At 41.5% G+C, this 27,983-nt stretch overlaps 3 protein-coding genes across 14 annotated transcripts in view; 2 read left to right on the top strand and 1 right to left on the bottom strand.

The window, feature by feature from the left end:
- Window positions 1-2,655, bottom strand: part of hltf (helicase-like transcription factor) — a 21,307-nt gene extending 18,652 nt beyond the window's left edge. Inside the window, exons 1-3 of one of the 4 annotated variants that reach the window (XM_061795054.1) lie at window positions 2,614-2,655; window positions 2,361-2,460; window positions 889-1,088 (exon numbers count right to left, since the gene is read on the bottom strand). In XM_061795054.1, the coding sequence (XP_061651038.1) occupies window positions 889-1,083 (195 nt within the window). In that variant the 5' untranslated portion in view covers window positions 1,084-1,088; window positions 2,361-2,460; window positions 2,614-2,655. Of the gene's footprint in view, window positions 1-888; window positions 1,469-2,360; window positions 2,461-2,613 lie in introns of those variants that run through there. The other 3 variants (XM_061795053.1, XM_061795056.1, XM_061795055.1) reach the window with 3 other exon arrangements.
- On the top strand, window positions 1,893-17,081 carry LOC133487857 (serine/threonine-protein kinase PAK 2-like). Of its 8 annotated transcripts, none has more exons than XM_061795062.1 (16): window positions 1,893-1,971; window positions 2,579-2,736; window positions 7,044-7,237; window positions 7,319-7,425; window positions 8,754-8,901; window positions 8,994-9,010; window positions 9,097-9,210; window positions 9,630-9,753; window positions 9,834-9,897; window positions 11,076-11,124; window positions 11,694-11,806; window positions 12,464-12,581; window positions 13,545-13,644; window positions 14,239-14,435; window positions 14,764-14,901; window positions 15,639-17,081. In XM_061795062.1, exons 3-16 carry the CDS (start codon window positions 7,060-7,062, stop codon window positions 15,723-15,725), a joined length of 1,554 nt encoding a protein of 517 aa, XP_061651046.1. In that variant the 5' UTR covers window positions 1,893-1,971; window positions 2,579-2,736; window positions 7,044-7,059; the 3' UTR covers window positions 15,726-17,081. The 8 variants fall into 8 exon arrangements, with proteins under 8 accessions (XP_061651046.1, XP_061651049.1, XP_061651044.1 ...); XM_061795060.1 differs by having other exon boundaries at window positions 1,916-2,185; XM_061795064.1 differs by having other exon boundaries at window positions 1,916-2,185; window positions 7,051-7,237.
- A 551-nt stretch (window positions 17,082-17,632) lies between these two features.
- elavl1a (ELAV like RNA binding protein 1a) lies at window positions 17,633-27,969 on the top strand. 2 transcript variants are annotated; one of them, XM_061795069.1, is made up of 7 exons: window positions 17,633-17,789; window positions 18,462-18,521; window positions 20,339-20,516; window positions 20,834-20,937; window positions 22,086-22,239; window positions 22,311-22,536; window positions 24,228-27,969. In XM_061795069.1, the coding sequence occupies exons 2-7, from the start codon at window positions 18,486-18,488 to the stop codon at window positions 24,541-24,543; spliced, it is 1,014 nt and encodes a 337-aa protein (XP_061651053.1). In that variant the 5' UTR covers window positions 17,633-17,789; window positions 18,462-18,485; the 3' UTR covers window positions 24,544-27,969. The 2 variants fall into 2 exon arrangements, with proteins under 2 accessions (XP_061651053.1, XP_061651054.1); XM_061795070.1 differs by lacking the exons at window positions 18,462-18,521; window positions 20,834-20,937 and having other exon boundaries at window positions 17,634-17,789.
- Window positions 27,970-27,983: the final 14 nt, after the last annotated feature.

The raw sequence follows: 27,983 nt of genomic DNA on the forward strand, positions 1-27,983 counted from the left end.
CATCAGTGTTGGAATGAGTTGTTCGACAACCCCCAGGGTTCCTTTTTGGGGGTGGGGTCTTTTGTGAGTTGACTCTAACAGATCATTTCCAAGTCACTGATGGTGTAGTGGTACACTCGCCTGACTTTGGTGCAGGCAGCGTGGGTTCAGTTCCCACTCAGTGACGTTGTGAAGGTGAGTGCTAATGGTTGTCCGTGTCTATATGTGCCCTGTGACTGACTGGCGACCAGTTCAGGGTGTAGTCCGCCTTTCACCCGAAGTCAGCGGGGATAGGCTCCAGCGTCCCGCGACCCTAACCAGGATAAGCGGTGTTGAAAATGGATGGAAATGGAGATCATTTCCATTGATAATTGATACCTACGGAGGAATCGGTTTTGAAATTAGAACAATTTGAAAGTGGTGCGAGTGTCAGAATAGGTTGTGTTCGACAACCTGCGTGTTTTCCTTTTTGACTTTTGTGAAGTCTTTAATATCCATGTATCCATTTTCTATACCGCTTATCCAGTTGCAAGTGTGGGCTGGAGCCATGCCAGCTGACTTCCTGATAATTGATTACAACTGGGAAAGTGTTGAAATTACAACAATTTCAATGTGATCTCATTGTCGGAATGGGCTCTTTGGTTTATTTGCTTTTTTTGTTTGTTTAGACTCAGACCATTTCAAAATGATAGAATTTTTTTTGCTATGTAGAGGTGAATTAGCATCACACAGGACATGTTGAAGCATATGAATACGTTGCTTGGAACTGTATCTAACCAATTGCCGTGAATGGGTTGCCATGGCTACAATACAGTCTGTTATGATAATGCTATTTTTTTTAATGGAATGAGCATAAAAGCATTTATTGAATACTATATATAAGTGGGTGGGTTTCATGTGGATGCTCACCACCCCGCTGTAATATTTGAGGCCCACTACGGTGCCCTGTATCTGGCCAAACAGCACGTTGCCGTCGGCGTCCGGCTCCTCGGAGGCGGCGGCCCGGATGGCCTGGGAGAGAGTGTTGTTCTGGCCCAAGCTGTCGGTAAAGAGGTCCGCCTCGCTGTACCTGTCCCAACTGAACCAGCTCCTACGAAAAGCCATTCCGCCTGCACATATAAATTCAGACAGCGTGGTACGTAGGTGGGAAGGCAGAGGGACTTCCAGCAAGGTGAGGGGGAGAGCAACTGTTCAAGCTTGGACTAACCTAGCGGCTATTATTATTGTCGTGTGTTTCGCCTGTTTGGCTGCTGGTGGTTAGCGCATTAGCCGCTTTAGCTTAGCACGCCGGTTTGATACGCGGCCTTGTTTCACAGCGAGTCTGATTAAACTGGCGACAAGAGTGTTTTGTCATGAACGCCTTCCCTACTTTCGTGTCGCCCCTGGCTTACAGTCGATTTTTCCCTCAATGCGCCATCGACGTGGGTGATGATGGAAGCTGTTTTTACTGTTGCGTTTGCGTGCACGACGTCACGTCAGAGCAGACCACTTCCGCAACCCCACACTATCGTGAAGGCCATAGAAGTTGAGTTCTTCTTCTTTTTTTAAACACAACACGCTATAAATCAATAATTTAAATGAGTAACAATACTAGGCGCGGTTCCCAAACCTATCGTGATCACAATGTACGTATCAGAATCAGAATCATCTTTATTTGCCAAGTATGCCCAAAACACACAAGGAATTTGTCTCCGGTAGTTGGAGCCGCTCTAGTACAACAGACAGTCAATTTACAGAACACTTTGGAGACATAAAGACATTGACAAAAAACAATTGTGCAAAAAGATGCACTACATTTAATTCGGAAAAACTTGGAAGCCCTTGGTAACGAACGGTGTCTGCTTTTTTTCCGACCCCGTTTGAACGCAACACGTCGGTTTACGCGCTGTTCCGCTTCTCCTACGGAAGCCGCGGCGTCCATATTTGTACGACATTCCGCTTCCTTTCCACGCAACAGATGCCTCCTCCTCCGGAGCCGAACAAAACGCCAAGGTAGGGAGAGGTCAGGGGGGAAGAAAAGCGGAAAGAAAAATTGAAAAAAGACGATACACGATACCGTTTTTAACAAATCTAGGGCACCAAAGAAGCGGAAGTTCGGCTCCCTTTTTGGATTTTCTTTTCCGTATTTTGGGGCAAAGTAAACGGGGGCGGAGTCTGAGGAGTTTGATTTAACTGCATCCCGTTTTTTGTGGTTGACAGCTCACCGGTGAGTTCTGTATGGCTATTATTCTCCCGTTTACTAGTCGCTTATGTTTTTCAAACGTGGTCACCGAGTCTCAAGTCGGGAATTAACCGGGAAAAAATGTTTTGTCAAAAAAAAAGAAGTCTAAAAAACATTTAAAAGAGGATGACAATTTGAAAGATCTAGACCTAATTCTTACCCAGTGGCTTGTGAATGTTACTTTTTGAAGTATTCCTCCTGATTGACAGCGGTCACGTCTGTTAAATACACGTGAACTTATCTTTCTTACGAAGAACAACCTGTGGGCACAGAAAACCTATTGTCATCATCAAGTTTGTCCATTTCGACCAGCAGGACCAAACCATTGCTAAGAGTAGAAGACTGACTGCATTTGTCCATCCTTTGCCTTTCACACAGAACCCATTCTCCACTGATCACCATGATTGACTAACCTTTCAGACGGGGAGCCGAGTAGCCTCTTTCAGACGGCGATCCTGCAAAATGACTGCATCAGAGTCATAACTGCCTGCATTTGTTCACCCGTTCCCTCTTACACAGAACCAAGTCGCACCAAGGTACACCAAAAGAAGACTGACTGCATTTGTCCACCTTTTGCATTTCACACTGAATCCAGTCTCCACTGAGCACCATATAATAATACAAAACTCCCTCTTGTGTGATATTGTTAATTGAGACAATAACCAATTTAAAAAATATTCAATAGTGACTGACAACTCTACATCCACTGTTGGTGAAAAACATTAATATACAAATATACAATTACACATTGTCCAATATAATTACATGCGCCACAAGGACACCATTTTCTCTAACATTTTTAGCTAGCCATGAACCACAATTGTTAGCTCTCAAGCTCAACATGTTATCAATTATAAGCTATAGTACAGCTGAGTAACATAAGATACACATTAATCATAGTCACATACCGTTTCACCTTCTGAACCGGACTTGAACCGGAAAATGAAGATCTTTCTGCAGCCAGCTCACCCGCCCAACTCTTTTTTTTTTTTTTTTTTTTTTTTTTTATAAATTAATTGCTCAAGCTCTCTTTTCTGTCTTTAAACTCACTGCTTATGTGTTCTTTTTCCTTCAAAGTAACTGACAAAACTCCTGATTACATAACCTCTCTGCGCCACTCCATGCAACATCAAATAGAACAACATGAGGCGAAGCAACCCAAAGTTGCAAATAGGAAAACAATTTGTTAAAATCATAAGGGGTGATTCTTAGGGCATATTACCTAGCCTAGCCTCCAGTTACGCCTCTGAAACTAACTTTCAAGCTAGAAAATTGCTGTTTGGTCCATTACGTGTCAGTGCTGTTTATACTGAACGGTGACACGGAAGAAGAAAGGCGATAAAATGCCCGCTTTTGCAGTGTTGTGCAGTTCAATAACAGGATGTGGAGGTGTGCGGCCTGGCGGTGTGTTTACCCTGCAGCCGTGAGTCGTGACCAGAGCGGTCGCAAGAAGTCGTTGGGTTGTGTGTGGCTGAGTTTGTCTGTGTTGGACTCTAGCGCACAGGCGTCATCACTCCCTCCAGGAAGTCCTCCACACCATTTCCTTTTGTAGAAGCCCAACAAAAGAGACGCAGCTGGTCATTTCCTGTAAACATCTACAAAACAGTAAACAGTACACAAAGTGTGATTGTATGGGCTTTGGAAAAAGAATTTGGGAAAGGAGGAAGTTGACTAAGGAAAAATGACAGCATAGCAACAGTTGCTAAGGGTTAGTGTGTGTGTGTGTGTGTGGATTCAGCGTATATGATTATGTCTATCAAATTACAGCTCTTTTTGAAATATATTAATTTCCTGTCTGAAATCAAGTTGATGATTAATCCTTAAGGTCTCATGCCATCATTTTTTTTTTCATGATCTTTGAAGTCTTGAGAATTTGGGTTGGAAATGCCCAGGATGGCCTTTTTCAAGCTATCGTAGTTGGTCTTTTACACCTGGCAGTTGAGACGGCCGGATTTCTCATTCATATTCGATATGTAACTTACTATATAAAGTGTGATCTATCTTTTTATCTATATTATATTCATGTCAAATGTGAGTGAATGGTTGGTTGTCTCTATGTGCCCTGCGATTGGCTGGCGACCAGTTCAGGGTGTACCCCGCCTCTCAATCTAAGTCATCTGGGTTAGGTGCCAGCACGCCTGCGACCCAAGTGAGGATAAGTGGTACGGAAAATGGATGGATGGATTTTCATGTCATTCATCTGGCAATAGGGAATGACTTTTTGTCGTGTGTGTGTGTGTGTGTGTGTTTGCCCTTGAGCTATGGAATTTCATCCAGGCCCAGGCAAGAATACACTTGTCCAGTGAACTGTTTGCTGTGGAATGAGGCAGCCAGCTCAGACCTGCCCTGTATAAAGTGTTTCAGTAGGGGGCTGGGTGCACGAGACTGGACGCTTAGTAGGAGGTAAATGCAGCGAAGAGACAGGGTCGTGGGACTAACTCTGTTCTTTGGGTCTTCTGTAAGACGCAGAAGAGACATCAGAAGGTGAATGATTGGTCGCTTGTGTTAAGGATGCGGTGAATAATATCTGAGGAGTGGTCACGGTATGTCTGGTTTGGCTTTTTGATTGTCAGGATGTTAGGTAAGGGCCTTGTTGGAAAATCATGCCAGTGTTTTTTTTTTCTTTTTGCATTTTTGTGTGTTTTTGTTTAACCCAAATCACAAAGCACTTCCTGCTTGTGATGTCACAGAAAAAATGTAGCAAAAGCATTTTGAGTTGATTTAAGCGCTTCTCGTTCTGCTTTTCTTGTTGCGTGTTTGATGGTTTTCCTTGTGGTTGAAGACATGCAGCTACATGACAAGCCCCTCGCATATCTATCAAACTTGTGCGCTAGTCATTCGGGGTTGCACGACTTCAGGTTTTTTTAAATCGACACTAATGTGAATCAAGTTGAGTCGACGTTGAGTAGTCGTTGATGACATTCTTTTTTTTTTTTTTTCTTTTTTTTTTTTTTAGTACAGTGCTATAATTTAAAAGCCTGATAATGCTTGCACAACTTGGCCAAATGGTTAACTTGTCCTCAGTCTGGGCCCACCACAGCAGTGGGTTCTGCATGGAGATAATTTGCTGTGATTGCACGGACCTCATCAAGTGCGCTGGAAAAATGCCCTGCTTTCCTTCACTTTTCAAGGCGTTCAAACAGACTGCAAGGCGGACAACGCAAGTTTTTATTTATAAACGCAGGCAACAGCCTGCAGTTGTGACCCTCCTGGTCTGCTCAGCAACATTTGGGCATCATCGCCATAAACATCCTGTCGCCAGTAAAGTCGTCCCTTCAGAATAAAAGCGTGCCAACTGTTGCTGCAAGCGGCTCTGCTTCCTATTGTCAAAAAACAGAAGATTAGCAACAAGTCAATGTCACTCTCTAAACGTCATTGTGGAAGTAGTAAACTAAGTAAACTAGTTGATTAAGCTGTACAATCCCTATGAGTCATGCTGTAATATTTTATGTCGCAATTACAGTCCAAAGCTGTCTGATGTTAATCGTCTTTTTTTCAGAACCATTTTCCCCATTGACATCCATTAGAATTAAAATTAAAACTGTACCCCATTCTTTATTATAACTCCTTGCAATGATGATCAAACTCGCACAAAAAAAACTTTGAAATTCTTTGTCGCTCGTGTCCTGAGCAGGAATTTGTTAAAAGGAAGTTTTTTTTTTGTTTTTTTTTAAACCAGAAACAACTGGTTCAAACCAAAATAGATGACTTACTGTTAAATTTCTAGGATAAATTCTGTTGTGTGTATGTGTGTTCCCTGTTATGATCGATATTTTCACCAAGTTTTGTGTCCGGGGCTCTTTGGTAGAGAACAGCAAGTTGTGAAAAATGTACTGAAACATTGAACAGTTTCTCAAAGTTCAGAGATGGTTAAATTAAGTTTTGCCTGTAAAGTAAAATGTAATGTTACAGTGCATTACAGGTTCATCCTGAAATTTTACCCAAATCCCCAATATTCCAAACTTTCTGTGAGTAGCCAATAATAATACAGTTAGACTCACTTCATACCAGGAAATGTGATTTTTGTTGCCAATGTGATACAACATAGAATTTTGTTTGAGTATTAAATATGTGATGTTGCAACGGCCATTCACAATGTGAATCGCAGGAAAACTAGTCGCGAATGGTCGGTAACTCATTAAAACTAGTTACAGAACCCCACCCGCGTTCGGTCATGTCACTCGGTGTGGGTGGCGGGTTTGAGGAGGACTGTTCATGCCATTACGTAAAGAGCGCAGATACTGAATAACAAAGGCACAAATTGGTGGATTTTTCAGGGAATAGTTTTTGCTACGGTCTACAGAAAAATTTGCGAGGAGGTGAGTTTGCGATTGGCAATTCCTGAATCGGGTAGGGTTGACTGCAAGTGCAACTTCCTTTAAAACATTGCTCTCAGACACTGCTAGACGGTCAGCTTTCCTTCCTCATTCAAATGACGGAGAACGTGTATTACTTCTGCTTGGTGGATGTCACTCTCGACCTTGCTTTGTAGCAGGCTAGGGACCTGAGTTACTCTGATCTCAAATAGGGGACACTAAATTGCATGTTTGATCACTCTCACAGATTTTGCGCACTGTTGGCAAGAGGTGTAAAAGTGGTGGAGACCACTATATTTCAAAGGGTTTTTTGCGATTTTAGTTGCGTTGATGATTTTCACCATGCATGGAACATTTGGGAGAGCACCGCAGGTGCAAAATGAAGTTTGAAGTGATGGAATTGGAAGTATTAGCGGTAGACAAAGAAACTTTGCTGAGTTACAGAAAATCAATGTACGTATCGCTGATCATTTTTGGGAAAGCAGCAACTAACTATTTAGTAAATCAGTTCCTGTGTTTCTCTTGAGGTTCAAGTGTGTGTAGATGTGCGACAGCGGATTGTGCGAGGACAAGCCCCCCGCCCCCCCTGTCAGGATGAGTAGCCAAGGAGGAGGAGCCAAAGACCCCCAGGTGACCAATCACAGCTCTCGGCCGCTTCCGTCTGTGCCGGAGGAGCGCAAGTCCAGAAACAAGATCATCTCCATGTTTGCCTCGGAGAAAGGTGACACACACACACACACACACACATACTGTAGTCACACACACACAGTCGCACAGTGAACGTGTCAACGTTGCCTTGCAGGAGGTAGGAAGAAGGATCGAGACAAGGACAGGCCAGAGATCTCCTCCCCATCTGACTTTGAACACACCATCCATGTGGGCTTTGACGCCGTCACTGGAGAGTTCACTGTAAGGGACAGCGTGACCGTTTCAGATCAGAAGTCATTTAGGGGTTCAGCTTTCAAGCAAAGGCTAGGGTCTCATGTAAAGGTCAGGGTTTCAAGCCAGGTGTAGATCTTTAAATTAGGGTTCCAAGACAGGATTAGGGTTTTAAAATCTGATTTTATTCCCAGGTTAGGGGTTTAAGACAGGTTTAGGGTTTCATGGAAAGGTTTGAGTTTCAAGTCAAGACTCGAGTCTCTAGGAAGGGGGTAGTCGTAAAACTCCACGACCGCTGGAATAGGCCTAAGTGTGTAAACTTAGAAGGAGACGACGTCGACAAATGTTTCAATTTGACATTAACAAAAAATTGTACCCTAGGCCGCAAACTTTTCAATTACCCCTCGTATTAACGAACTGTAAATGTACTTACAGACATTGTGCTTTGTGGGCATATGAGCGGATGGACAAGGATATAATTCACACAGCACAACGTTCTGTCAGTCACAAAAAGTCAGCAAACCATTTAAGTATAGTTGGTAAATAAACATCAGTTTTGGTAGCAACACACTAATAATGCACTCTAAGCATTAATATAAACCTTATAAAAACATGTACATACAGACTTAATGGGCATATGAGAGGATGGAGAGGGATATAATTCACAAATAAAACCACTGCCCGTCCCTACTGAACAGCTTTTGCTTCATGAGAAAATAAGATGATATCAAAGTTTAATCGACAAAATTTCGTGTGATAAGAATTGTTATGAAAAGGGCTAATATTGGCCGATAAAATCAGGCAACCGACTAATCGGTTGGGCCCTATTAATATTAGTCATTCTTTGTCGCCGGTAAAGAATATATGTTAATGCCTGTGAGTATTGTTATACTGTAATATGTCTTCGTGTGCTGCTCCACCATTTGTGTTCAAACATCCGTTGCTTTTAAAACGGCAACTATCGATGCTAACGTTTAGTATGTCGGTGGCGTTTTGCATTGTAGCTTGAAGCTCAGTGGGCCTTCCTAAGGCAAAGGTATGTGGTCGTTTAAAATACACATTTAAATCTGATGTTTAGTTTTACAGTAAACTTCAACTGTGAGTATTATACAGCTTGAAGCTTCTTATTGATGACTTGTTCACGATTATAGTCAAACTCCTGCGTATTGTGGAGTGTGTTATTGGTCAGTTCATCTAACTTGTATGTACGTATATAACACCTCATGTCTCAAGTCGAGCAAAGTCTTTCACTCCCAAGTCGAGTCTCAAGTCTTTTAGTTTTTGTCAAGTCACAAGTCATCAAACAGGGACTCAAGTCCAAGTCTCAATGACTCAAGTCCCCAATGTCTGGTCCTCAGGGCATGCCGGAGCAATGGGCCCGTCTCCTCCAAACCTCCAACATCAGCAAATCTGAACAGAAGCAGAATCCTCAGGCGGTCCTGGACATCCTCAAGTTCTACGACTCCACGAGTGGGAAGCAGAAGTACCTCAGCTTCTCAGCCTCAGGTCAGTCTCCTCACACTCCTCTCCCCTTTATGACATCACACATTTGGAACAAAGAATCTTCACTCGTTTGCCTCGTTCCCCCATCCACGCAGATAAAGATTCACCGTCGGTGAGTGTTCGCTCATCGGTCAGCTGTAAATGCGCTCGCTTCTTGTTTAACGCGCTTCTCCTCTTCCTTGTCATCCTCCTCCGCAGGGTAAGCAGGGCACGGCCGTCTCCTCGCAGGACGGCAAAGACGGTGACGACGACGACGACGATGACGACGCGCCGCCGCCCGTCGTGGCGCCCAGGCCGGAACACACCAAGTCGGTGAGTTGTTCTGAAAGAGGATTAGAGTGTGCTTGCAAACAGGTTAAATCAGTTATAATACTGTCATCAAAACGGACACAACTGCAGTAGAAACCTGTGATTATTGTCTCAGGAAAGACGCTTATTGGATTGAATGGAGTCCGCTCTATTTAGTGGACAAAGGGCGCAAGGCTATCATTCTGAGTTACTCCAACACTGAACAGCATTAACTGTTTGATAAGAAAGTAACAATATATTGGCGTTTAATCGACAAAACGCTAGCCGATTCTGATTATTTTGAAAAGGGCTAATATTAAAATTGGCTGACCGATCGGTTGGGCCCCAATTATGGTAAATATATTGGCGTGCTACCGTTTAAGGTTCTGGTGGAGGTCTATGCTCATTTGAGTGCCGATTTGTTGTCCTTCGTCATCTTTCAGGTTTACACGCGGTCGGTGATTGACCCTTTCCCGCCTCCGGAGGGCGACGTGGCCTCCAAGGCGGCCGACAGGCAGAAGAAGAAAGGAGGCAAGATGACAGATGAGGAGATCATGGAGAAACTCAGTAAGACAACCTGGTTGGTCTTGGAATGACGCTGCGCAGAGAACAACGACATTGACTAGGTTTGTTTTGTTCTTTTTTAGGAACTATTGTTAGCATCGGCGATCCCAAGAAGAAATACACTCGATATGAGAAGATCGGACAAGGGTGAAGACATGACTTTTTAGGGGTGATGTGGAGCTAAACTTGAGTTTGGCATCCTGGATTAGGGTTTCAAGCAAAGGTTAGGGTTTGAAAGTAGGGTTTCAAGTTTATGTTAGCATTTAAATCAATGGTTGAGGTGCCAAATTATTATGTCTGCATTTTGGGTTGGGGTTTCAAGTTAGACTTGCAAATTAGGGTTTCAAGCAAAAGTGAAGGTTTTAAATTAAAGCTTTCAAACCCGATTTAGGGTTTCAAGTAAATTTATCTATCCTGGTTTTGGGTTTTAAAATAGGGTTAAGGCTAAAGCAAAGGTTACGGCTTCAAATTAGGGTTTCAAGCAACAGGCTTTCAAATTGGGGTTTCAATCCAGAATTAGCCATGGTTAGGGTTTTATATTTAGAGTTCCAAGTCTGGATTGGGGTTTTAACCCATTGTTAGGATTTCAAATTGGGTGTTTAATCCAGGTTTAGGGTTTCAAATTTTAGTTTTAAGCCATTGTTAGGGTCTTAAATTAGAGTTTCAATCCTGGATTGGGGTTTAAAGCACAGGTTAGGGTTTAAAATTAGGGTTTCAAGAAAGTGTTAAGGTTTAAAATTAGGTTTTCAAGTGATGATTAGGGTATCAATTGAGATTTCAATCTAGGGTTTGAATTCAAATTAGGGGTTTCGTGAAAGGCAATAGCTTCAAACTAATGTTTCATTTCTTTCTGGATTGCCGTTTTAAGGAAAGGTAAGTGTTTGAAATTAGGGTTTATAAACAAGGGTTAGGGCTTCAACTTTTCGAGACAAATGGGCTTTAGAGTTCCATTCATCGATCCATCCATCCATTTTCTTTACCGCTTATCCTCTTAAGGGTTGCGGGTGTGCTGGAGCCTATCCCAGCTATCTTCGGGCGGGAGGCGGGGTCCACCCTGAACCGGTCGCCAACCAATCGCAGGGCATATAGAAACAAACAACCATTCGCACTCACGTTCACACCTACGGGCAATTTAGAGTCTTCAATCAGGGATTTAGATTTAAGATTTTAAATTGAAATTACTGTTTCAGTCCTGAGTTGGGGTTTCAAATCAGGAATTAAATTCTAGTTCACTGTTTGACATTCGGGTTTCAAAGCAGTGTGATTTAATCACTGTTAACCATTAAAATCATGTTACTTGTTACTATTGTTTTTTGCACTTGCAGGGCATCCGGAACCGTCTACACGGCCATAGATGTTGCCACGGGGCAGGAGGTATGCTTGTTTGGATTAATACAATACAGTATAATAGCGTATATTTATATCGTCGCTGTCGGGCTTCGGAATCCTTGCATCTCCAAAACGACTATTCAGAAAATACAAAAAATACCATCTTGTGCTTGAGCCAGCGCCAGCCATCCACATCAAAGTCTTTATCCATCTATCCATCCATCCATTTTCCTCCACTTATCTGGGGTCGGGTCACGGGGAAGCAGCTGTGGTGCCATCACCTTCCCCAAACTCTTGCTCAAAGGTTTTAGAGCCATGAGTGATGCAAAGAATAAAACGATGAGCTGATCAAGTAGTGTAGTAGGCGAAAATGAGTTTTTATGCAATTTACCTTTGTGGCTGACTGCTTCCTTCTCAGTCAGTCAATAACTCGATCAATCAATCAATCAATCTTAACCTTTATATAACCAGAAAAAAACAACTAATAAATATATAAAATAAATATTTGGTAGCTAGTTTGTGGATTTGTTTCTATTGTGGGGGTTGTCTGGACCATAACCCCTCATGATGTACTAGAGATTGCTTTATTCGAATTTGTTGTACTCGCTCTGCAGGTGGCCATCAAGCAGATAAACTTGCAGAAGCAGCCCAAGAAAGAACTCATCATCAACGAGATCCTGGTCATGAAGGAAATGAAGAATCCCAACATTGTCAACTTTGTAGATAGGTACAAGAAAAACAACGTCAACTAACCAATCTGGATTTTGGCATCCTGGATTAAGTTTTGGGATTATGCTTTCAAACCTGGATTAGGTTTTTGAGCAAAAATTGGGGTTTCAATGTGTGGTTTCAAACATGGATTGGGTTTACAAGCAAATGTTAGGGTTTCAAATTATGGTTTCGAGATCCGGATAGGCTTTCAAGCCCGACGAGGATTTCAAACAAAGGTTATAGGGTTTCAGGACATGTTTGGGGTTTTAAAATTAGAGCTTCAACCCTCGGTTAGTGTTTCAACATCATACTAGTTAGGGTTTGCATTGAAGGTTCAGGTTTCAGCCCAGGGTTAGGGTTTCAAATTACTGTTTGAAGTTATGGTTTTAAAATTAGGGTTTTGATGTTGGTTTAGGCCTCAAATTAAGGTTTCTAAAGATGGTTTCAAGTCTGGTTTAGAGTTTCAAGAAAAGTTAGGGTTTACAATTTGGGTTTCAAGCCCAGGTTAAGGTTTCAAGACTGGGTTAGCATAGATGAGGGTTTCAAGCCAGGCTTTTAAAAAAATACTGTTTCAATTGTGTGTTCAGGTTTCGAATTAGGGTTTCAAGCCTGGGTCGGGGTTTGAAATGGGAGTGTTTTGAATGAGTGCTTCACATGCGTTTTGGTCTTGTAGTTTCCTGGTGGGCGAGGAGCTGTTTGTGGTGATGGAGTACCTGGCGGGCGGCTCCCTGACCGATGTGGTGACGGAGACGTGCATGGACGAGGCCCAGATCGCAGCCGTATGCAGAGAGGTGCGCACCGGACGGCACTCGACTCAAGCCGTGCCCGCTTCCACTCTTAAGCGACGACGCAAGTTGGAAAATATGCCGGAGATTCTCGTCTTTGTAACCGCAGCCTGTTGTCGTGGAAACACTCCGGCTGGCTTTATTAAAGCACACGCGACGGTGGTCACATGGTATTTGTTCGGGAAAGTTATTAAGTGTGCGGGCCATGTTTTAAGTCACATTTCCACATTTCTAACTGGCATTTACAAGACGAGTTAACAACTCGAAAAGAAAACCGAAGTGAAACTAAAAGCTTCCAAGCCTGGGTTAAGGTTGTAAAACAGGATCAGGGTTTCATATTATGGTTTAAAACCCGGGTTAGGGTTTCAAATTGGGTTTAAAGCCAAGGGTTACAGTTTCAAATTAGTCTTTCAATCCAGAGTTAAGGTTTCAAATTAGGGTTTCAAGGGTTAATGTTTCAAATAAGAGTTTCAAAACAGGGTTTGGGTTTCAAATTAAAGGCAGGGCTATGGTTTCAAGTTAGGGTCTAAAGCCAGATTCAGGCTTTCAAAGTAGGCTTTCAACCCTGTGTTAGGGTTTGAAGACAGGGTCAGGCTTTCACATTATGGTCTCCAACCAGGACTAGGGTTTCAAATTACTGTTTGAAGCCTGGGTTAGGTTTTCAATTTTCGGTTTAAATCAAGGGTTAATGGTTTAAAATTGGGGTTTTAATGCAGCATTACGGTTTCAAATTAGTTTTAAGACAGGGTTTATGTTTTAAATGAGGTATTCAATCATGGGTTAGGGTTTCAAAGTGGTGTTTTAAGTGTTAACCCTTTCCTATGTAAGTGTATGTTATGGCTAATTTCGTCTTTGTCTTCACTGGGTACCAATGCAGTGGTAGAGTCACACAAAGCACAAAAAATAACAAAGAAAAAGCAAAACACACTCGTGGAGTTAATAATGTTGTGTTGTCTTGTTTGCGTCCAGGTCCTGCAGGCTCTGGAGTTCCTTCACGCCAATCAGGTCATCCATCGAGACATCAAGAGCGACAACGTACTGCTGGGAATGGACGGATCGGTCAAACTCAGTAAGCATAAACGTGTATATTTCAGAGAGGGGAAAAAAAGTCAGAATACTACTTGAATTTAGTTGTTTTTTTGAAAAATGTTTAGTTTTACAAGAAGAAAGAAAAAATGTTTTGACAATAAAAAGATAACGTTGATTATGGCCACATTGTTGTCAAATTGACAAAAATGCTAACTGCCAAAGATGTGCAGGTGTATAACTGCACTACACTGATTTATTTAAAAAAATTAAAAAAAAAGACCAAGTTGTTTGAGATTTTCTTTGAGAAATAAGTCACAATATTATAAGAATAAATTTTTATTTTTTTCCTGGGAAACAAATAAACTGTTTTGCAAGAACTAAAGTTGTATATACAAGGGAAAAAAAAGAAATTGCTATATTGCAAGAACAGTGGTATTTTTTTAAAGGGTACTAACGTTACGAGAATAAAGGGAAAGGAAAAAAAAATCAAGAATAGAGTATTTTTTTCAAGAACAAAAGTGATGTATTTACGTGAAAAAAGCGGGTGTGTTTTTGGGCTCCAGATGCCAGCCTGCATCTCAACTTTTTGATTGTAATGGTGTTACAGCCAGTGTCTTTGTGTCCGTCTTTCCAGCCGACTTTGGCTTCTGTGCTCAGATCACACCGGAGCAGAGCAAGCGCAGCACCATGGTGGGCACGCCGTACTGGATGGCTCCAGAAGTGGTCACCAGGAAGGCCTACGGGCCTAAAGTGGACATTTGGTCTCTGGGCATCATGGCCATCGAGATGGTGGAGGGAGAGCCCCCCTATCTCAACGAAAACCCTCTCAGGGTGAGTACAGCGAATCCACGCATACTCGCCGTTCAGCATTCGCGAACTCACCTATTTGAAGATTTTGAACGTTTTTGGAGAACAAGAAAAAAAAAAAGTGCTTCAATGTAACGGACAATCAGCTTTATCGGACGACCCCCGGTACACTGGGAGGAGTCCCTGGGGATGACCCATGCACATGTGGCTGGTAAATTCTTACACTGACAACCCAGGCTAAACTGAACTGCTCCCCAACATACAAAGAATATGTGGGTTATTACTATAATAGTCACTGGACTAATGAAATCATTCAGGTTTTTCCTCACTCCTCGCTGCGTTTGTCTTATAGGCGTTGTATTTAATCGCCACCAATGGCACTCCCGAGCTGCAGAGTCCAGAAAAGCTGTCCCCCGTCTTCAGATCCTTCCTGTCGCGATGCTTGGAGATGGACGTGGAGAAGCGAGGGTCGGGCCGAGAACTGCTGCAGGTATCATTAATATACATCCATATGTCCAAGAAGGCCTTGAACATTAGATCACTGAATCCCAACCACTCTGCCGCAAAAGATCATCAAGTATGCCTCGGGAAATTATTCACTTTCACTTAATTGGTCCAAAACAATTGTTTAGAAATAATGTATATTTTGCTCACCTTTTCATACCAGCGATGTACAGTAACAGGCAGAATAATGAAATGCTCCAACCATTTCTAGGGAGCGGGCTCCTTCGTACTTGTTTTGATGCATTTTCAACACTTATGTTATGCATTAGAACACTTTCATGTAAAAAAAAATAATAATTAATAGTCCGGCTTTAATTTCATGAATACGAGGATGGCTCAAATTGGCATTGAGCATCTTCCTTTTCAGCTTGTTTGAAAGTAAGCTCAAACAAGTATCTTTTTTCAGAGTACAAATTTTTTTTGTTACATGCTGGGGAAAAAAAAAAAAAAAAAGTTCTGTCGCAGTTCATTGCATTCATAAATGCAACACTTTTTATACAGAGGTTAAAAAAAAAAAAACGATATGGAGTCTTATTCTCACTTTAAATAATTAAGAAGGACACTCAAGTGTACCGTACCACACTGAGAATCACTGCATTAGGCCACAGGCAGCAACATCCGGAACTACCTTTATTCCACATTAATGCACATCAAATAATTAATGTATTTATTTAGTATCCCTTTAAACATAACATTTCCATGTGCCTCTTTTTTTGTGCGCAGCATCCTTTCCTGAAGCTGGCCAAGCCTCTGTCGAGCCTGACTCCTCTCATTCTGGCTGCCAAGGAGGCCATGAGGAGCAACCGCTGAGTACAGAAAAATCACACCTAAAAAACCCAGAGACAGTGTTTTGGTTTGGTTTTTTTCACCTTTGTGCCTTCTTTACACAGTCTTCCTCGACAAGCCATGTGGTATTCGACATGGTTAAATAAATACCCCCCCAACCCCTCACACACAGATTAATGATACATATTATCAGCCTCTACCACCAGCCCTCGTTCATTTTTGTGGGTTAGTTTAAGAACCATGGTGTCGAAATGAATGATTAGCGGGGAGGGAGGGTGTGAGCGCCCATGAAGATAATAAAAGCATTTTAACTCCTGGAGGCAGCAGTTCATACACTATACTTCATGGACACGTCAGTGAACACGAGCACCCTCCTACCTCTACAATGTTGACGACGTCAATACAATTATGTGCCGCCGATCTAGAAGCTAACACTGTTAGCCACTGCTAATATTACATAATTTTATTTTTTAATGGGAAAAAAAAATGAAATTAGATTGTAATTGTAAAAATATACATTGTATTATTTATTTGGATTGTAATAATATAATGAAATTATTTCATTGGATTTAAATTAGAATTTAATTATGCAGCTTTACTTAACCTTTTGGCTTTGACATTACAGCAGACAGTATCGCATCCGTGGGGTGGCAATTTTACTAATATGCCCGCTTAAAATAAGAGGAATTTTAAAATTAAAAAAAAAAAGCCCCAAAAGATTGATTCTGCAAATAAATCATAAGGATGATACACTTTTTTGGATGTTTGCATCATACATTTTCATGAATGTAAATATGTCTTAAACCCCTGTTTTAAACCCAAGAGTCCTGCTCTGGTGCTAAATTAAACTATCCAAATAAGCCTTTTGGGGTGGTGGGGGGGGGGGCTTTTTATTTTTTACTGCTTGGTTTCTGTTTTTGTTTTTCCAAATCATACAATCTATGCAAACACATTCATGCATACTACCAACAACAAAAAACATGTTTGCCCTCATTATTTTCCTGCTCAATGTTCGGTTTTAATTACAATTTATTCTTGAGCCCTTGTGTATGTGTGTGAGAGAGACTAAATTTTGTGTTATGCAATAACACCCTTTAATTTAATTTTTAATTTTTGTAACTAACACAAGAAATGTCCTTGTCCCCAAATACTGACAACAGTATTTTCCATTGTTTTGATTGAAATTGATCCCCCAAAATACCTCATCTCCTTGTCAGTTTAGATAATCACTGGTAAGCTTTTAACATGTATTTAAAATGTTCTCTTTGCATAATGCATAAAGGTGACACGCAGAGTAGACTGATGGAGGAATTTTTATAATTTAAAACAAATTTTGACATGCAACAAGTGGAATAAAACAGTTGGTAAATTATTTGTAAATGTTGCGTGGACTCTTGTTATTGACATTCTTCATAACCCTTCACACTATGACTTTTCTATTGGAGTGTTGTGCTTTAAGGCATCAGCCCCACCCCACTACTCAAAAAGTGCAAGACTGTTTGTGCACCTCTTTCACTATGAATCGCTCTTTGCGTCCATATGTGTGTGACCTGGTTCTGTGTGATGTGCAACAGAAAATATAAAAATGTGGTGGAGACATGAGTTTTTTGCCTGTTCGAGACTCCCTCTTAAACACAATGCACATATATGTACAGTTTTACAATTTCAATATTTCCACCATTTTCCTTGATTTCACACACTGGTAAATCAAAAATGAAAACACTTAATTTGACCCGGAAAAGCCATAGTGTACATATATTTTGGAAAAACCTGTATGAAATAATGACATTTGGCACATTCTGCCTCCTCAGTCAAAAACAATAGTTACTGAAATCGGCCATTTTACATCTGACTTTATGAACCGACGTCCGTCTGCGGACGTCCAGCTTCCTGCACTCGAGAGGCGGACCGAGTGGGCGTGGTGGCCTCGCGTCACTCACCACGACACTCCTGCCTCCTTGAGAGAGAAGCAACCTGGTAGGAGGGAAGGAGACGTTGCTCTGTGTACAGGAAAAGCCGTGCTTGAGGTAGCAAAAAAAAAGAAAAAAAAAAGGGCTGAACCACCTGCCGCCCCTGTTAAAAAGTCTGGTAAGGCTTTTAAATGTTTACCAATGCGCCGTGGAGTGTTTATATTCAAATATTTGTTTTTGTTTGGGGGGGGGGGGGCGTAGCGTGGCCTTCGAGTGCTCCAGCTAACTAGGCTAAAGCTAACGCCAGGCTTTGAGGCCTTGTAGCAGGCCGCTGGGGTTTTCAGTACGGGCGGGAGGGGATGGAACTGTCGCACACAAAATGGAGGCCCGATGCTTTGAGATAGCGAGACGCTCGCGTATTGAAGACGTTGTTTGATACGTTAAGCGACTTTATAACGCACTTAAAAACGTTATTCGTCCAGGTTAGCGAAGCGGCTACTAGCGGCGTTGCTAATGCTAGTAAGCAGCTAATTAGGGCCGTGTTCACCATCTATGAAAAACCACGACCTGGTGTCATGTTGAGGCCGTATTTTTTTTAAACGAATTTGTCAAATTTCCAGTACTATACGTCTTCAGTTTGACATATGCACAGTTTGCCGTTACAAGTGGTTTAAATTATGTTAGCCAGTTTGGAATGCTTGGAATTTGAGGAGCTAACTGCTTTAGGAAGCTTTACTGCGTAAAGTTTTGCATTGAATCAGTTTACAAAATAAATAAATTTATTAGTAAATTTGTCTTTAAAATAATTATAATAACAGTGATTACGTTCCACCCCACCCCCCCTATTCAGCTTCTGGAGCAGAGAAGTGTCTTCATGGCCGTTCGTAGAGGACACATTCAGTACTTGGATGTAAGTTGTTTTGTTCACTACAAAGTACAGCTGTGATTTCAAATTATTTGAAATAACCATCCCCTTCAACACATAAGTACCACAGGAAGGTTACAAGAAGTAGAGTTGTGTAAAGTGAACTCCTTACATTCATGGGGGTTAGGGACATGCCCCAATGCGAAAAGCGAAAATCTGTAAGTGATTGATTGCTCCCCACCCTACGAGTCCAGAACGCGGTATCATTTCAATTACTTCTCACAACATTACCCATAAATATGAATGACTTTCAGATTACTTGATTTTGGGAAAAAAATGGTCTCGAGTGTGAGGATGCTGCTGGGTGTGTCACCGTGTCGCAACCCGTACAAATACCAGTGACTACTTTCCTATTAGCCATTTTTTACTTTTGACTCAACGTTTCATGGATAACTCCATTTTTTTTTTTTTTTTATAAATACAGCGGTGCCTTGAAATACAAGTTTAATTTGTTCCTTGACCATGCTCATAACTCAAACCACCTCAAATCGTCTTCCCTCAATGAAATGAATGGAAATGTCAATTATCTGTTCCACCCTTTCCCCCCCAAAAAACAAAAACATTTTGTAATAGAAAAATAGAACTCCATAATATTATACTTCAGACAAACATACAGCAATTGCCATACTTTCTCCTTTGTTGGAGGTAGTATAAGACAGGCAGACGGATATACAGTACTGCACTGTAGACTCACCTCCTTTCTTGGTTTCTCTAATATACTTTTGACAAACATACAGTAATTGTCATAATTTCTCCTTTAATGGGGGCAGTATAAGACAAGCAGACTGATATACTGTACTGTAGACCAACACCCTTTTTCAGCTTCTCAGTACAGCTTTAATATGCCTCATTCATCGCAAAGTATAAAGCATGTAGCTTGTGATTGTGAATATTATGTCTACTTGTATTGCTGTTTGTGATTAGCCTATAGATATTTCGAGTAGCACCCGCCCCAAAAAAACGTTTTTTTTTTTTGGTTACTGCTACCATGCATTTTATTCTCATTTATGAGGACTGGACATCTATTGTTAAACTGCATATGTTCGTATAAACTGTACAGAATTTCAGATAACAAAATCAGCCTTTGCTAAACGGTTAGCATTCGCGATTAGCATTAGCGTGCTAGCAATGATCATTTTAGGCTTAAAAAACGCTTACTGCTATTCAGCTCACTCATGCATCATGTTCTATGTACATTACATATCTAACAGTGTCTTAAAGATGACTTACAGACGCTTCTCTGTCATTTTTAGCAATGTTTTTCACTGGCCCAACATTGCGTCCGCAACAAATGTCTGTGCGGTAAACATTGGCTAAATGGTTCCGGGCGGCACAAATACGCTTTTTGCCAATGTTTGTGCTCGACTTAGCCGAGTTTGCAGATTTGTATTTCTTCCTCACAGCCGTAGTTATGTGCATTTTCATTGGCTGTAACAATGACTGTGCACCGACAATTCAAATTCTGAATCGTGGCAAAACCAGTGGCTGGCTGACTGGCAACTCATGAAAAAAGTTGCCAAACCCTGCACACGGCGCAACAGTTGAGTTCGTCCGCGTTGCTCGATGTGTGGCAGCCTTGAGAAGGAGCAGGGCGTTTAGGCGGCATCTTAGGGCGTTACAGAAGGAGCACAAAAATACGTGGATAGGTTCGAATAACTTTTTTTTAGCAGTTTTAGTTTGACAGAGAAATTAGCGATCATAAAACGATGACTTATGGGTAATCATCAAAAGTAAGGTAATTGTAGTTGTACTCTTGGTCACCTAACCCTCAAACTCCTCCCTGTGCGTCCGCTTTCGAGCAGCAGGAGGCATATGACATGTCCAACGGTTACGACATGCCAGGCGAGGATGCCAAGGACGCCAAGACCAACCTGATCGTCAACTACCTGCCGCAGGGTATGTCGCAAGATGACCTGCGCAACCTCTTCAGCAGCGTCGGCGAGGTGGAGTCGGCCAAGCTGATTCGAGATAAAGTTGGAGGTACGCCGGGGCGCTCGCGGGGGTTAAAGGTGGGGGCCGAAACACTGGCGAGCTACCAGAGTAGAAAACGCGGGTTTGTTGTTTTGAATGGCAAGGAGTTAAGTGGGGAAGCATAGTTCTTCACTTTTGTCCATTTTATGGTCTTGCTAATTTTTTTGTTGTTTTTTGTTTTCCAACACCCAATAGTTTGATTCATTCTAATGGGCCTGATGATCTGTGAACATTTTGTTTGTTTGTTTGTTTGTTTAGACTAGCCACTAACTTTACACGTTTTTTTGTTTTGTTTTATTTTATTGTTTTCCTTTTTTTTTCTCTAGGCCACAGTTTAGGGTATGGATTTGTTAACTATGTTAACCCTAGTGATGCAGAAAGAGCTATCGAATCACTGAACGGACTAAGGCTACATTCCAAAACTATCAAGGTAACGTGCACATATCAGGTGTTCTACCATTTGTCAAACGATGCCACCGATGTCATGTCATGTAACACGCCCGTGCTGTCCGCTAACTAGTGAGTAGATCCAGGAAGCGGCGCCGTTTACCATGGCTCATTCGTTACCATGAGTTTGATGCGTCGTCAAAGAATTTGTCTACTCCTTAAAAAAAAAAATGGCAAACAAGACTTTTATTCATTTCATTTGGGAACAGAAATGTAGGGTTTGGGGATTGTTTTTAAAGGGGACATACTATGCACTTTTGTTTTTAACAATCCTAACCATTTCAAAGAGTTTCCAGGTGTCTTAATACTGTGACCTGCTTGCTTCCCCTACAATTATTTAAATGACCAAGAATTAGATCCATTTACAGAACCTTCTTTTCTGTCTAAATGAAATTAACCCGTTTTCACAGGGAGATATGAGGGCTTTTGTTAAAATAACTTGGAGTGGCGCTTAGGGCCTTGCGACTAGGAAAGCGGTTTCTATTTGCGAGTGCGAAGCCCATAGTATGTGGGGAAAAGGGCCAGTAATAACAAAGCATTTGCATTCATAGTTAACATTTCAGAATCAGAATCATCTTTATTTGCCAAGTATGTCCAAAACACACTAGGAATTTGTCTCCGGTAGTTGGAGCCGCTCTAGTACAACAGATTTACAGACAGACAGACATGCGCTTGTCAATTAGTGTAAAGATCTCTGTCCATGCAGCAAAACCCAGTGCAGCTCTACTTACCTTTTGACTATGATGTAGTGTTTCAGAAAGTGTAGTCCAGCGACGGGACCCTGGCTGTCGCTTGTCAACAGCTTTTTAAAGACTTGGGGTGTGTATGTGGGGAGAGGGGGGGGTGCATGCTAATTAGGCGGAAGTGCAGAGCATCTCGCTCACAAGTTTTTCAGAAATAGGCTGATCACAAAAGATTTACTTAATAAATTTTACACTTGATTGGTGGGCAGGCACTAAACACAATGATGTGTGTACAAGCAATTCAAAAGTATTTTCTATAATATGTCCCCTTTAAAGCACTTTTACAAATAGTATTTGGTCAAATAGCAACACGTTAGAGATAGACTGAAATGCTCACACGTGGGTAGACGGAGCGTTTCATTGTGCGATGGCTTGCCCCATGTCGCAGGTGTCATACGCACGGCCCAGCTCTGATACCATCAAGGATGCCAACCTGTACATCAGCAGCCTGCCCAGGTCCATGTTGCAGAAGGACGTGGAGGAAATGTTCTCGCACTACGGCCGCATTATAAACTCCCGTGTGCTCGTCGACCAGTCCACAGGTAGGGCAATATTGTTTAAATGTGACTGGCACTCACTCGCTTAGTCACACATTTGTCCTCCCGGAATACAGGTATGTCACGCGGCAAGGCGTTCATCCGCTTTGACAAGCGTTCAGAGGCCGAGGAGGCTGTGAAAAACCTCAACGGCCAAAAGCCACCCGGGGCCTCCGAGCCCATTTCAGTGCGCTTCGCTGCCGACCCTAATCAGGTGAAGAACACGCAGATCATCTCCCAGCTCTACCACAACCAGTCGAGACGCTTCGCCGGGCCAATGCACCACCAGGCGCAGCGATTCAGGTGAGCCGCTTAAGTCTGGATTTCACTACTTTGGTTCTGATTGGCCAGATCAGATAGTACCCCGTCAATGCAAGCACGACGTAATGGAAATACAATGATCAGTGACGAATACATACTCGTGTCTGCCAAAACAACACAAACATGAAAACATCTATTATTTAAATTATAGCCAAAGCAATGACCGTTAAATATGCTCTAAAAAAAAAAAAACAACAACACACCAGACAAGAGGAGGGACCATGACAAAACTAACACTTGAAAGGAGTGACTCCAAATCCACAACCATTCAAGGCACATCCCACTCATGTATACTACCGGCTGTACAGTAATTACACAGTATAAAAACTGTTTTTCTTTCTACATTGTTCTTAACAATATAGTTAAGCCCCGCTATTTACACCAAGCCCTGCTGTGAAAATCCACAAGTACAGTTATGCCTTGAGATACAAGTTTAATTTGTTCCGTGGCCATGCTCATAAGTCAAAACACTCGTATCACAATCATCTTTTCCCATTAAAATGACTGTAAATGGCATTAAGCTGATACAGCCTTCCCCAGTTCAAAACTAAAAAGTTATGTCTATTTTAATGAGGAAAAATAGAACACCATATTATTGTACTTCATAAAAACATACAGTAATGACAGAAATAAAAATAACCGTTTTTGGCACACTGCATCAATTGAATTGACATTGTGCTGCTCATGTGCCTGCCTTGGCCACCTAGGGGCATTATAAGTATATACTGTTGATTGAACTGTCCCAGCTCCTGACAGCTCATCAGTACTGCACTATTAGTTCTACACTGCGGATAAAGAATATGAGTCCTGTTATAGTGTGTGTCTACTTGTCTGATGCTGCACCGTTTGTGTTCCTTAAAAGGTTAAAGCACCACAACATAGATGCTGTTCAGTGTTGGCATTAAGCGAGTGGACTGAAAGGTTAAGCTATGTGGTTATTTTAAATACATGAGGTGTAAATAAATTTGTATGTTTAGTTTGACAGTAAACTTCAACTGGGAGTGACATTAAACAACATAAAGCTTCTTTCTTTAATTGTTCAATTTGCTGCTTGAGTTGAGTTCACTGCCACCTCGTATCGCAAGTCTTAACTCCCCCTCAGTCGAGTCACTCTTATCTCAAGGCAGCAACTGTAATGGATGCTCCAAGAAGGTAGGTAATTACCTATGTCTGCAAGATGGCGGCAAAGAACGTTTTACAGGACGAGGTATAGCCTAACCAAACAAAGCTCCTCCCAGCACTTCATCATCTGTCCTTGGACTCACTCAATATGCCACAGGGTTGCGCAAAAGTAATGTTTACACTAAGTTATGTTATGGTTTTGGCCTCTGCACCAAAATGGTGAATAGGTAAGTTTTTCAGCCAATATGCGTTTTATGGAGCAGGTGGGGAGGCTGGAATGGATTATTGGCCTTTCAATTCATTTGATCCATCTATTCTTTGTACCACTTATCATCACATGTGGATAAACAACCATTCACACCTCAGGACAATTCAAGACTCTTCAATGAATCTCCCATGGACGTTTGTCTTTTAAATGTATTAGAGCAAATTCCGAGCTTGGTCACAAATTGTATTAAAACTCAAAAAAGTCAAAATACCGTATGCTGGTAACCAGTGTAACAGAAATGGCATCACGTCAGTCATGTTTTGTGCTTGGCGGCATTCCGCAGATTCTCCCCTATGGGCGTGGACCACATGGGCAGCGTGGGCGTCCCGGGCAACTCTGCCTCGGGCTGGTGCATCTTCATCTACAACCTCGGCCAGGACGCCGACGAGAGCGTCCTCTGGCAGATGTTCGGCCCCTTCGGCGCCGTCACTAACGTCAAGGTGATCCGCGACTTCAACACCAACAAGTGCAAGGGCTTCGGCTTCGTCACCATGACCAACTACGAGGAGGCGGCCATGGCCATCGCCAGCCTGAACGGTTACCGCCTGGGCGACAAGACCCTGCAGGTGTCCTTCAAGACGAGCAAGGGCCACAAGTAGAGGCAGGGGGAGGGGACAATGGAGCATAGAGAAGTGCGATCCGCTCGGTTTAACGCGTTCACTCAACACCGCACCTTTGGTCTAAAAAGTGTCCTGGAACTTATCCATGTCGCTCGTTGTTGTTTCCCACATTTTCTGGAGCGTGGGACTTAAGTATCAAGGTTAGTCATTCAAAACCTTCAAACACCCGCTACTTTAATACACACGAAGCAGCAATACATACAAACAGAACATACAACAATACTCGTAGGCATATATTCTTTCTGTTTTGTGGAAAACTGACGCTTTTGGTGTAGAATCCCAACATGCAAAGTAATTTTGCATTCATTCACATTTGGAGCCATGATTTGCTCTGCAATTTGTTTCCTTGTGGAGAAGTAGCCCACGGTCCTGGATTATTGTCACATGTAGACATAGAGGCCTTAAATTATAATAATCCAGTGGATGTAAATGTGAGAGCAAAGCACTTTTCCCTCGCCCCCTCTCAGTTGCTCTAAATATCCAATTTGATGTGAATCAACAAGTTTGCTCGGCCGCCCTGCAGGTAGAAATCTGAGTCTTTTTATTATTGTTGTTGTTTGTATGGAAAAAGTCGAGGTTGAGGAGGGGACTGTGGTGGACCAAATGCAGGAAAGGAAGGATTCAATTGTTCACTCTTGCTTTCTATTTACCTTTTTTTTTTTTTTTTTTTTCTCCTCTCCCACTTTTGAAAGAGGTACTCAAAGAGTTTTATCTGACTGACTGAATGAAGCATCGCTTTTTTCCCCCTTTCATTTGTGTTGTTTAATCTTAACTAAAGCAAGCATTTTTGTTGTTTTTGTGAGTTTCCTTTTAGCAGGGGCAGGTTTGTTTGGTTGGTTGTCATTGTTTTAACAAGTTTTAACAAGTGCTCATCTCAAGTTTGGAGTGAAACAAATGGCCTTTGTTGATGATTACACTTTTTGTTTCAGTTGTTTCCCTTTTCAACTCAAACCATTAAATTTAAATTTGTTTTGCGAAACCTTTGCTTTGTTTGTTTTTTTTTCTATTTTCTTTACCGTATTTTCTTTTTTCTTCAATTTGGCCCCAATAAAATTATTTAAAACATCACAGTTGCAAATATTTGAAAACAATGAACAGTTTTTAACCTTTTTTAAAAGCTGAATTGATCGTTAAAAATCGTGAAATGAAGCAGTGTTGTGCACTTACTGCAGGTTATGAGATGGATTAAAACAATTTGTTTTAATTTAAATTGCTTTTAATTGCCCATCCTATTATAGCTGCCAGTACTCATTTGGTCCAATTTTCTCTCTGAAGTGGCCATTTTAAACCCAAGTTGTTTAAGGTTCCTATTGAATTTATGAAGTTGACACTTCTCAAGCAAATGTTTTTGTTTGCTTTTTTTTTGTAACAGTTCATCTGAGTTTTTACAATTTATTGTTTGCTTCTTTTAACAGTTCGTCTGAGGTTTTGAGGTTTTTCTCCATTGCATGGGAAGTCAGATCAAATGGGCTGTAGGTCCCCCTCCACCTCGACATCGTCTCCCCACAATTCCAGCATTCTCACCGTTACCAAGCTTTAAAAACGTGATTTTTGTTGGGAAGTTGTTGTCTTTGAAATGTGTGCAATATGTGGTGACTTGCTCAAAGCAGGTAAGGCCCATCTCTTTTTTTAAAAGTCATTTATTTATTTTCTACTGCCATTGGCACTTTGTACTATGGTTCCTCAAACAGGTGAGTGAGTGGGCTGGGGAGGCGCTGTTTTCGGCCTTAATTTATGAGAGCAGGGGGAACTTTGTTTATCGGCACACTGTATTTATTCATGTATGCAGTGTTTTTTAATGGAGGACTTGTGCAGAGCTAAACTGGCGTCCGTTAAATGTCTTAACGTTGATCATGTCAATAAAAACAATGGAGTCTTTTAAGGAAGGCATGAGCTTGTGTGTTTTCGGGGAGGAAGCAACTTTAGAACATCGGACAATGTTTCAGTCACTTCATTGTCTTCAGAGATGGTGCTTGGATGGATGAACGAAGCAAAAAGTGTAAGTGAAAATAAAGGATAATTTTCCTTTCCGGGACGCAATTTTTACATATGCAAATTATGACTTTCCACAAGATACAGCGTAATATTCCTGGTCCTCTGCTTACGGCGATCCCGACATGACTTTTCTTGTTTTTGCAGTTGCAAACGGAACACAGCGGTACAAGAAGGCGAGTTCAGTTGCCTCCATACGGGTTATTTTTATGGCCTCAGTGTGGCTTTCATTGAAATATTTGACTTTCGAGGTTACAAAAGGCACGCTCCGTTCCCGTCACCCTGTTTTTCATTTGATCGAATTAAGTTTATGGCCTTTGTACACAAATACAGGCACAGCTAGCTAGAATAGTTCAAAAGCTTAATTTAGTTACATAGTCAATTCAAAAAGTGAAATTCGCCAGATCCTTCGAGCCAAGCAGGTCCGTTGTACGAATGTTTGCCAGTTGCGGGCCAGACCGTAAAACTTAACGGTCGACGTGATTGGTTCGGGGCGGGTCCAGAGACCAAACGCGCGAGAAATTTGAACAATTTAACAAAACGTGTTCAAACTTGTTGGTTCAACCTTGCGTCTGACCGAGGAGGTGGCCGTCGGAACCGTGAACCCAGGTAACACGAGATGCAACTAATATTTTAATGAAATGGCTTAATGTATGTTGAGCCTGAGACCAATGGACGAATAACTTCTGACAAGTAGTGGAGAGTTGTCTTGAGTTTTGTTCTTCATCACTGATTTGTAATTGCAAATATTTTCTGTCTGCAGATTCGAACCGGAGGCTGCTCTATGACAACCCAGAACCATACCAAACGTGTGCAGTGTTTTAAATTGTCTTGATCGTCATTATTATTTTGAATCAGTTTATTTAAGCAAATATTTGAAACTTACTACAACATGCAGTATGTGGCATTTACCATATTGTTCTGTAACTATTAATGTTCAGAATACTGTTAGTCGCAAGTGAAAATTTGCTTGAAATAAGTGAAATGCATCAAGTTACCTTTTAGGTGATAATTTAAATGAGATGAGCTTTTTTTTTAAATATAGTCTAAATGTCTTATTTGTAGACAGTTCTCATTACATTTAAAACAAGATTCATGACTATCTAAAAACCTGTTTTCATGATTTTCACTTGTTTCAGGCTAGTTTTTACTTAAGATTTTTAAGAAAAAACTGATTTTCTATTTAGATTTTGCTTGTAACAACAAAATAAAAAGTTTTTTCGATGAGTGCATGCAGAATTGAGTTTACTTGCACCATCTGAATTTTCATGTTTACAAATTAAAATGGTAAACCTTTGGTTACTATTGTAATGTACTTCAAATATGTTGTTTATGAGTTTTAGCCTTTAGCATGCTAATGTGTGCCATGTAATGATGCAGTTGTAAATAAATGTCACTTTAATGAAACTTCAATGAAGTATTGTCAT

Source organism: Phyllopteryx taeniolatus, chromosome 13 (assembly GCF_024500385.1).
Source record: "Phyllopteryx taeniolatus isolate TA_2022b chromosome 13, UOR_Ptae_1.2, whole genome shotgun sequence".
NCBI classification, from domain to species: Eukaryota; Metazoa; Chordata; class Actinopteri; order Syngnathiformes; family Syngnathidae; genus Phyllopteryx; species Phyllopteryx taeniolatus.